At 35.7% G+C, this 10,954-nt stretch overlaps 2 protein-coding genes across 2 annotated transcripts; one reads left to right on the top strand and one right to left on the bottom strand.

The window, feature by feature from the left end:
- Positions 1-747: 747 nt before the first annotated feature.
- On the top strand, positions 748-4,654 carry LOC103339410 (Cation efflux family protein). The gene is made up of 10 exons (XM_008242702.3): positions 748-1,303; positions 1,394-1,502; positions 1,618-1,657; positions 2,189-2,265; positions 2,949-3,037; positions 3,580-3,649; positions 3,795-3,833; positions 3,920-4,070; positions 4,162-4,251; positions 4,338-4,654. The coding sequence occupies exons 1-10, from the start codon at positions 889-891 to the stop codon at positions 4,437-4,439; spliced, it is 1,182 nt and encodes a 393-aa protein (XP_008240924.2). The 5' UTR covers positions 748-888; the 3' UTR covers positions 4,440-4,654.
- Positions 4,655-8,624: 3,970 nt separating this feature from the next.
- On the bottom strand, positions 8,625-10,908 carry LOC103339506 (Concanavalin A-like lectin protein kinase family protein). Its single transcript, XM_008242800.3, has one exon. The coding sequence runs from the start codon at positions 10,812-10,814 to the stop codon at positions 8,817-8,819; it is 1,998 nt and encodes a 665-aa protein (XP_008241022.3). The 5' UTR covers positions 10,815-10,908; the 3' UTR covers positions 8,625-8,816.
- Between the last annotated feature and the right edge of the window lie 46 nt (positions 10,909-10,954).

Genomic DNA, 10,954 nt, shown 5'->3' with positions numbered 1-10,954 from the left:
TGCAGTGGAGCAGTTACTGGTTGGCTGTGTCGTTGTAGTTGGAGTTTTTTTAATCCCGATCGGTGCAACTTTTGTTCATTGTCTACTGGCCCAAGTTTGCATGTTGGTTGTTGTTGCGCATACGTTACAGTGATACTCTTTTTTATTGACCGAATTTTCCTCAATTTGGGGTTTTTTAGGCAAGATTTTAATGAGGCCACTATTATTCCATGAAGTTTAGCCTAATGTATTGTTTTGTGCAGTAGTTTTTTCCTTTTTTATTGTTTCCCTAGGCCGCGAATCTTTTTAAGACTCCGCTCTTGTTCCTGGCTTTCACGTTGGCCTTCGGATATTGTCATCATCTTCCCTATATACTCTTATGATGTTTAATACAACATCTTTACTAACCAAAAAAAAAAAAAAAAAAACAAACAACATAAGAAAAGTTTAGGTTTCTTATACAACAAAAACAAAATAAACAAATTTGATAAAGCAAAATATAAAAGAATTTTTTTTAAAATTAAACATACAATATCGTAGCATCCACTGCAAAAGAATTCAACAGAGTTGAGCTTGAATGGTTCCAAATCTCATTAGTCTAAGTCCAACCACAAATTTACCATAAATCACAACAAAAAATCATCTGATTCTCTCACGCAGGCCGTTGATCTAGGGGCAACAAAGTCCACAAAATCTGGACCCCACAATATGATTACCAAATTTTGAACAATTCATACATGTAGCATACTGCATACACCATGCAACAAGTCTGCCTTTCGTTTACTTGACTTTCAGTCATCCCCTGGCCCTAATTTTAAATTAGGGTTTCGTAATAAGTATGAATCTCAGGCTTCGATCCTTCCAATCCAAACCCTAATATCTCAAATCAGACTCTGGATTAGTGTTTTCATGGAGAAGAGCAATTCGTTCAAAGGCCCTCAGAACCCATGGAGCGCCGATTTAGGACTTGGCACCAGCGATCGGAGATTGGCGTTTTCGCGCCAAGCCTCATTCCAGCAATACCACGAACCACACACGCCGGTTTCGATCAATCTCAATGACTCTGAGGCGACGCCGTTTCTCTCGCGGAGCGTGTCGAGCATTGACGTTCCTCCAGGGGCGTATTTGGCAGAGGAAAATGACAAGCTTTTCGGGGAACGAAGAGTTTCGGCCGAGAAATTATCCGTCTTGTTGGTTTTTGAATCGGTGTTTCGGATTTTGAGGTCCGGAAATCGGTATATGAAGAGATTGTTCTTGTTGATTTCGCTTAATGTGGCGTATTCGACCGCGGAGCTATGTATTGGACTCTTCACGGGACGTATAGGTTCGTAAATTGTTATTAATTTCACATTTTATATTTATTCGATGATTTTATTTTTTGAATTTTGGTTGAATTGTTGTGCTTTGTTTTCAGGTTTGGTGTCAGATTCATTTCATTTAAGTTTTGGGTGTGGCTTATTAACGTTTTCATTGTTCGCTATGGCTGCTTCTCGAAAGAAACCTGATGCAATTTACACTTATGGGTAAGATTGTTGTGTATTTATGGATATGAACACGAGTTGGATTGTTAATCTATTTGGGTATGTTTTAGATTTGATAATCATGTGTATAATGAATTCCTTTTTTTCTATGAATCAGGTATAAAAGGCTAGAAGTTTTGTCTGCTTTTACCAATGCTGTAAGTATCTCACGTTTCCCATATCATTACAATTGTACCCACTTTTGTGATAAATTACCTAACTTTTTTATTTATTTATGGATTTTAAGTTAGTTTCTCATTTTTGGGTGATGATGTTTGCGTAGTACTTGTATTTGGGACTCTTTGATTCTATTACTTTTGTTAACTGGTGTAACATTACCTGTGTCCTCCTACTTTCTGGGCATTGGTAATAGTCTTGTTTTAATTCTGATATTGATGTCATTTAAAAAATCAAATTTATGTCAATTTTTAATGTACATTTTCTTGGGTGACTTGCAATCCAAGTGCCATTAGTTTTGATTTGGTTAGCTTGTTTCCGTGGCTACTTCTAGATGAAACCTTTTCCATGACCTATGTATGTTTTCACTTTAACATCTTTTATGCATCTCAACTTGTTGCATTGGATTCCACTCCCTTTTCTACTCATTTAATTATTGCATTACTTCCTTCCGTGCATCCTCTCGGCTAATATGTGGACTTCGTTTTTGATTCTGCTGCACATGTAGACAGCTGTTTCTTTTGTTTATGTCATTCTCCTTGGCTGTGGAAGCACTTCATGCGTTCATACAGGATGAATCTGAACACAAGTAAGTTGGTTATGGAAACTACAATGCCCAGATACTCTACTACATTCCTAGGTCATTATTCCAATGGTGTGTCAATTGAATCTTCACTATTTTATGGTATTTTGCCATATATACTTTAACACTACTGGGATCTCATTTGCTTTCCTTGTTGTTGCAAAACTTTTATTTATTCCATTTCATGTGTCTTCGGATGGTTGTTTTTATGGTGCACTCTTATATGTGTTAGGAATCATGTATCTGAGACCTCTCCTAGTGTGGTTGATTGACTAGCTAAGCAATTCCAACTAGTGACTGATTTCTGAGCAAGTTCAATTCCACGCAACATTAAAGTATAATTCTAGGATTGTCTTCAGTAAGTCTTGTGGCACACAGAATAATGTTGTGCTGTCTCCTTACCAAAACATTTGTAGATTCACGCATTTGTTAGGTTATCTTTAACTAAAACTGGGCAATATGACAATTGTATCAGATAATGATTGTTTTGAAGTGATCTCACTAGTACATCCGTTTTTATGTGTGAATAATCATTCTATTTATCTAATTAAATTGGGCCAAATTCAAAAAATTAATTTTGCACTGCTCTTTTCATTAGATGAATCACTGCATAGAAACTTTTTGGTTCCTGCTTTTGTGGTTGCAGTTTTTCTTATGGCTCTTATTGTCTGCTAATTATCTGGTTATAGGCATTACTTGATTGTTTCGGCAGTGACAAATCTACTGGTGAATCTTATTGGTGTTTGGTTCTTCAGAAATTATGCTCGTGTCAATCTTGGTAAGTTTCCAGCTGTAGTTTATGTTTTGGTGTTGTGACCCATTTGTGATTTCACTGTATGAAATTTACCATGGTACTTGTTTATGAGAGCTACTTCACCTACACCTAGGTTTAGTCTATTTGAGTTCTTTGAAAGTTCAGGCTAATACGTTCAATATATACCTTGGTTCAAGTGCAACTTAGTTAAAAGTTTGCATTGAAGGCCGCCAAGTCATCTAGTTTTTTCCCCCACCTAAATTATTGCTATTGTACGAAATTGATAGAGAGGTTTTGGCATAGCAATTTGAAAGTAAAACTTTCTATGAAACATCAAATGATGAGATTATATTCCGTACATTTTCATCAGCCTCATTGCTGATTGTTTGTATTTTCCGGAGATATCTGGTACTGATAGTACTGGTGTGTCCATCAGTGTTCCCTTATTGTGCATAAATGATTCTTACTCTTTTGAGGGCTTTGCTTTTGAGTATGAGTATTGGAAAATGAGGTGTTTCTTTCCCTCCTGTACATGTTTTTTCATATGGTATACACATGTCATGTAGTTTACAGAAACGCAGAAGATATGAACAACCACTCAGTTTGCCTGCATGTTCTTGCAGATTCCATTCGTAGGTATAATATGCTCCCTTCTCGTCTCTAACCCTCCATTTCTATTTCTCTAGTAAACTAATTTCCTTGTGTGCCTGCATGTTCCTTTTATATGTATTTCTCATGTGAACTTTCATCTGACACTGGTAAATGGAAATTTGTTTCCCAGTGCAGGGCTGATATTGGCATCTTGGTTTCTGTCTCTGGGGTAAATACTGTTCATTCTCTCTCTACTTCTCTTTTCTGTTTCCCCTGATTTTTCTTCCGATGTGAGATCTGTTTTCAACTGTGTAGGGTTCAGAATGCAGAAGTTTTGTGTTTCGGACTAGTTTCAGTTGCAGTTTTTATGCTTGTAATGCCACTATTTAGAGCGAGTGGTGGTATTCTACTCCAAATGGCACCACCAAACGTTCCAACTTCTGCATTGAGCAAATGCTGGCGACAGGTAGTGTGAATTTATTGCAGTATGGTTTAATATTATGTTTTGTTGGTATTGGAGTTATTGATGTTTAATTTGGCATTATATTTTTGGTCAGATTACTGCCCGGGAAGATGTTTCTGAAGTTTCTCAAGCACGGTTTTGGGAATTGGTTCCTGGTCATGTTGTTGGTTCACTTTCAATACAGGTAACAATCATTGGAAATTAAGTCATATATTTCTCAGTAAGGGTATGCTACCTTTAGGGGCTGATTTTAGTTGGTGATGCTAACAGGTAAAGAAGGGGATAGATGATCGCCCCATACTTCAATTAGTGCATGGTTTGTATCATGATTTGGGAATACAGGACTTGACAGTGCAAGCTGACAATGTCTGAGAGTTTCGTTTCTGGTTTCGGCATTGATTGACATTTGGTGAAGATGGTATGGGTTGAAGTCCGACATATAGATTTGTTCCCACTTTTTCATTTGAAACCATGGTATTACCAGTTGGCAAATATTAGAAAAGATTGGATATATGTCATTGTAATGAAATATTATTCTCTTTTTATTAAAGAAAATTAGTTGCTCTGGTATCAGAGGTTTATGGTTCTGTTCATGTTTCTGTGGTCATTCATATTATATATTATAAATTGTTGCAATTAGAAAAGGGAGGTGGTATTGAAGGTTTGTTAGCTGGACGTATGTCAAAAATAACATATAAAAAAAATTTGATGTCAAATATTGTTTTAAGAGTAATGCTAGGCTTATCACATTTTTCATATTACAATTGTACCACCTCTCTAATAGAGGTGGAGCCCACCAATACAATGGGGCCCACCTCTATTAGAGAGGTGGTAAATAATGTGGTATAAAAATGTAAGCATAACATTTATTTGTTTGAGATTTTTTATTTAAACCCCACACTTCTCTTAGTTCACCCCAACTTTTAATTTAAATTTTCACAATTTCTAAGTAAACCCAATTATCTTCCCAAACTACCCTTAAATACACCTTAAGCTAAAAAAATAAGAAATAAAAGAGATTTTCTATTTAAACCCCACAAGCCTAATCGTAGTAGAAATAAGAAATATATAAACTTCATGCTCATCAAATTAAAAGGTACAAAACAAATTTGATATCTTTCCATACAATGGTTATCCCAAGCCTAATCGTAGTAGAATCAATATTCAATTCATTCTTATATACACTTGGAATGACTAAGAACTTTCATCTTCAGTCCTCGCTCCAGTCATGAACAGGAGCAGTTACATTCAGCTCGGTCATGGAACAGAAGCAATTCATTAACCTGGAGGCATTGTCATATTTAAGGGGAGAACATAAGCTTTTCCAGCTCCGTCCACTTGCTTAAATCTGTTTGGTACTTGCACTTTTTCAAACATCACCAAAGCAAACATTGCCGACTCTTCATGAAATAAAGAGAGAGCAACAGAAAGAAAGATGCAACAATTTTATTTTCCAAGGTTCAATTATAATAATCAACGACAATCTTATTAGTTCCCTCAAGAAAATTTTAGGCCAGAAAACGTAAATGTAAGAAAGAATGTTCTTTCTTTTGGACTTGCACAGGCAGACTTATGTAATGTACTGTACCAAAAAAAAAAACAAAAACAAAAACACAGCTGCATCAATATCAAAACACAGCTGTATCAATACCAAGGAAAGATATCAATCCATTGCTCATAGCCAAAGTAGATGTACTTGTCTTTTGATATACGACGCACCCAGCAAATTGTAGGACCATTGTCAAAGCTTGGGCTTCTCTCCCCCTTCTCTGCAGGATAATAAAAACCCAACTTAACAATATTCTCATGAATCTCTTGGTTTCGTGCCTTTTGAATGTGTATGTCAATTAATATAATATGAAGAAAAATTCAAGTTACCCCATACTTTCTAGAGAAAGAGAACAGTTTTAACAAAACATCAGGTATAAATTTTAAATTAAAAATCAAAACAATCAAGCAATCAACAGCCAAGAGTACCAAAAAAAAAAAAACAATCAACAAAGGGAAGAGAATAAGATCATTATAGCGAAACAATCAACAAGTCTTTCCATTAGCTTTTGCGCAGATTTCAAAGTGGTAGGCTCGTCAATGTTCAACGTCTTTAAAAGAGAAAAGTAATCTGGCATAAGATGTAGAAGAGTTTGTATTTTTTTTAAACTTAATTTGAAGAGTTGTGGGGTGTGTGGTGTGTGTATAGATGTATTAGGGTTAAGTATTAAGTTGAATGACCTTTTTTGTCTTTTTACACAATACTAAAACTTATAGCTTAATGATTTAAATATTAGGGTGAACTAAGAGAAGTGTGGGGTTTTAAATAGAAAAAATCTTTTTGTTTTTAATATTTTTTTAGTTATAGACTTCACTATCATTTACTCTCTTTTAAACTTTATGCACAATATATGGGTCCCATTTGCTTTTAAAAATATAATAAAATAATATAATATTTGACATTTCGGGCGGAGTTAATTTTTTTCTAAAGTGTCAAATTGTCACATAAGCCATCAAATTCAAATTTAACATTCTGCATTTGACATCTCCCCTCAAAGATGCTCTAAGAAGTCACTTTGTTAACTGCTAAGGTGACAAAGTGGGACTGATTTTTGCCACATCAGTAGTTAATAGAATTTTTAACGGTCTTGTTCACAGAAGGGCTTGGTGTAGGATTTCTGTGAGTTGAGTATGAGTTTGTAGGATTTTAATATACACCTGCCCAACGCCTACGCACCACATGTCAAACAAGTAGCAGCTGTACTATTTTTAAAAAAATTTCATTAAAAAAGAGTATAGCCGCACGGCTATACTATTTTAAAAAAACAATTAGGGAAAAACTGAGATTTTTTAATATATACATTATTATTTTTCAATAATATATAAGAAGTATGTGTATAATATGTGAATTTTGTGTCTTATTGAATTTTTTTTATAAAAAATACATGTATTAAACATGAGAAATATGTGCATACGTGTATAATACATTATTAACATAAAAGTGTTAAAATCTTTATACAGGTAATGGCCTAATAGTAATAGATAGGACTCTTGGGTTACAGAGAAATTTAATTAAGACACCCACATGATTTCACAGAAGACTTAATAAATATAAATGAATTATATTGTGGACTTTTTCTTTAATTTTTTAATATTAAATAATAATTAAAATATAATTACTAATTAAAGCTAAGATATTACTCAATTAAATATATTTAATTAAAGAAGTAGGCTAAAAAACAAAAATAAAGAAACTAATTTTTTTATTATATATTTTAAGTTTAAAAAAAAAAAAAAACCTCCGACAGTTTGTAGGAACTGACTCTATCTTGTGAACTTTCCCAGTTAAATTTTCATTTTTAAAAGTATAGCCGGACGACTATACTATTTATATATATTTAAAAAAGGATCGCCCATTGCATAGATGCCACGTGTCAAAAGAGTACAGCAGGTTGGCTATACTATTTTTAAAAAAAATGGAAAAAAACTAGTGTAGCTGCGCCGCTATACTATTCCCTAAAAAATAAAAAGAGAATCTAGTATAGCCGAACGGCTATACTCTTTATATGTACCCGCCAGCACCTATGCACCACGTGTCAAACAAATAGCGGCTGCACTATTTTAAATTTTTTTAGAAAGAAGCGTATAGCCGCTGGCTATACTATTTTCAAAAAACAATTAGGGAAAACTGAGCTTTTTTTTTTTTAAATATACATGATTTTTTTTCAATAATATGTGAGAATAATGTGTATAATACATGAATTTTGTGTCTTATTAAAAGTTTTGTGAAAAATATGTGTATTAAACAAGAGAAATACGTGCGTACGTGTATAATATATTATTAAACGTGAAAGTGCTAAAATCTTTATATGGGTAATAACTTTGGAAAAGTGAAAAATAAAAAAGGGACAATAGATACTCAAATAATGGCCTAATAGTAACGAATAAGGCTCTTGGGCTAAGAAGAAATTTATATATTAAAAAAAGGAGGGCTCAGCGCATAGGTGCTACGTGTCAAAAGAGTAAAGCCGGTCGGCTATACTATTTTTTTTAAAAAAGTAAAAAATAGTATAGCCTCGCGGCTATACGATTTGCTGAAAAAATTCAAAAAGAATCTATTATAGCCGTTTGGCTATACTATTTATATGGGATTTCTTCAAACGTCATTATTTATGTAGTTCATCCTTAATTTTAATTTGTATTATTATTATTATTTATTTCTAGCTTCTTTTGCTTCCAAGTTCTAATTCCACAACATGTATACTATATAAACTTTATTTTTCGTATTAACTTGGCAAAATCATTTAATCTGTTATGTGACTCAGAAACATTTCCAGGAAAGAAATAGAATAAGGCAGACATTGGCTGCAGCCTGGCGGAAAACCAGCCCTTGGCTGTAGGCGGATTTAATTGCAAGGTCAAAAAAAAAAAAAAAAACAGTGGTTAAATAAAACGTCTATTACTAAATAATTTGCATATTACAAGATCAAAGCTTAAAGCTTTAGAGCAGAGGGGTGCCTTATATACTTACACAAACTGCTCCCATTGGAATATTTTTCCACCCCAAAATAAGAAAATGGTTTCAACCAAATTACATGAGGAGAGATAAAGGTTCTCCACAAAAGTTTAATACAGTCAAATTCAAAGTCCTAATGACTTACCTCTACAACTTTTACTTTACCCTTCTCTTTGAAGCAAAGTTTCATTAAATGAATTACATTGACAGAAGAGCAAGGTTTCCTTTCTAGCTTCTTGGCCAAGTCATCTTCCAGTGAGTTCTGTGAATGGTGGTATTTGCCCTCCAGCCAGATCAATTTCTGTGTCCTCTTTGAATGATGGAGGCATGGCTGGCCACACAAAAGCAGGCCTTTCAGTGGGCAGTGCTGGTGGATCTGCTTCCCTTGTAAGAACCTTAAGGACAGTCCTCATGGATGGTCTCAGATGCGGGTTCGGGTGGCAGCAAGATAACCCCAAAACCAGAACACATGCCATATCATCCTCATCAATGTCTCCATCCAATCTGGAGTCAACAGCATCAAGGATCCTTCCTCTGCTGTAAAGATCCCACAGCCAATACACTATGCTGTTGTTGTAGTTGTTCTGCTCGTTTTGATTACTAGGCCTTCTTCCACAGACAACTTCTAGCACAAGAACACCAAATGCATAAACATCTGTTTCGACAGTAGCCCTGCCGGTAAGAAATGTTTCTGGAGCCATATAGCCTGGTGTTCCTGCAATCTCTTTGGTGGAGTGGTGAGTTAAACCACTTTGTTGGATGGTACGAGCCAGTCCAAAGTCTCCCAGCCTGGCTATGAAATCTGAGTCTAACATGATGTTGCTGGCTTTTATGTCTCGGTGAAGCACTCTCTTTTCGCATCCATTGTGAAGATAATCGAGTGCTTGAGCTACCCCAAGTATTATGCCGTGCCTTCTTTCCCAGCTCAGTGTTGGTTCCTCTTTCTCCATCCCTAACGTGTCATCCCTGAATACGAATCTGTCTAGGCTTCCATTTGGCATGAACTCATAGACGATAAGAAGCTCATGTCTTTCATAGCACCATCCAATTAATTTGACCAGATTTTTGTGACGAAGTCTGCCGATTGTGGTGACTTCTGCTATGAATTCTTGCTTGCCTTGACGTGAATCCTTTGAGACTCTCTTGACTGCTACCTCTTTGTTTCCCAAGAGGCCCTTATAGACTGTTCCAAAGCCACCTTTTCCGAGCTTGTTCTTGGGATTAAATCTGCCTGTTGCTCTTTGAAGTTCTTTAAGTTTGAATTTTTTGGGGGCCATGGAATTTGTTTGAATCTCTTCGTCTATCTGCAGATGTGCGTCCTCCTTTTCACCTTGTCTTGTCCAGAACAAGTAAGCAGAAACTCCAGTTACCAGGACAAATACTGCAGGGACCGTAATCCAAACCCACAGCAGGTTTGAATTTTCATCTATATGTGAAGAGTGGAAATCCCATGACCGTATGCAGTTTAGCTGAGTGCTATTGCTTGTGGAAGCTGAGAATCCCACGTAGACCTTCTGTGAAAGATACTCAGAGAGATCAAGAGTGCGAGACAAAACTGGAATATTCTTCATTTCCTCCCTAGTTTCATTGGTCTGGGAAACAAAGATGGTGATGTTCTGGCTGTCATACCAAATTGTCACCGTGTAATTCGTTTGGCTGGAAAGATTAACACCATAGCTAAGTAAAGGAACTTGTTGAATTGAGTAAACGCTGTTTACATCCAAGCCCACATGGTTGTCATCTACATCTTCCAAGTAGCTCTTTCTTGTGTCAAATTCTACTGCCACTATGTTAGCCTGAGCAGATCCATTTGAATTTGCATTTACAATTCCAAGCCATTCTCCTTGGCTCGTCTCTGGAAGAGTGCGATTTCCGGTTAAGATAAAGGCCAAGCCTTCACCACCTGGATCGGTTTTGGGAGTGATGTTAAGTACAAAGGTAGAATTGAACAATGCTCTGCTACGAACACCACCATGGCCTTTTCCCCACAGCTTGAATGGCTTTTTATATAAAAACCTTCCAGATTGATTCACGATGGAAGCCACATTACTAAGATCAGGAGTGATCTGGATTGCACCAAAATATATTCGTGAATATATGGATTTAATGAAATCCTTTTCATCTATGTTGTCTCGAAATGTTGGATAGCTGAAACTCAAGCCTCCTGCTGGAGTAAGAGCACCACAGAAGAGAGCTAATAGGAGTGCAGACCTTTGTAGTGAAGAAAGTTGCATGCTAGTCATGAAGATTATATGAGTATATATACAGAGTTTAGTTTGTTGCCTTTTGTTTTTGGCAATATAGGATACAGAGTTTGAAACACAGAGAAATTGAAGGAAGAAGTTGAGCTTTCAAGGTTCAAGGAGAGCACATTCTTTTGCAA

Source organism: Prunus mume, linkage group LG8 (assembly GCF_029339155.1).
Source record: "Prunus mume cultivar Tortuosa linkage group LG8, ASM2933915v1, whole genome shotgun sequence".
In the NCBI taxonomy this organism is placed as follows: domain Eukaryota; kingdom Viridiplantae; phylum Streptophyta; class Magnoliopsida; order Rosales; family Rosaceae; genus Prunus; species Prunus mume.
This window is presented reverse-complemented; position numbering and strand designations above follow the sequence as displayed.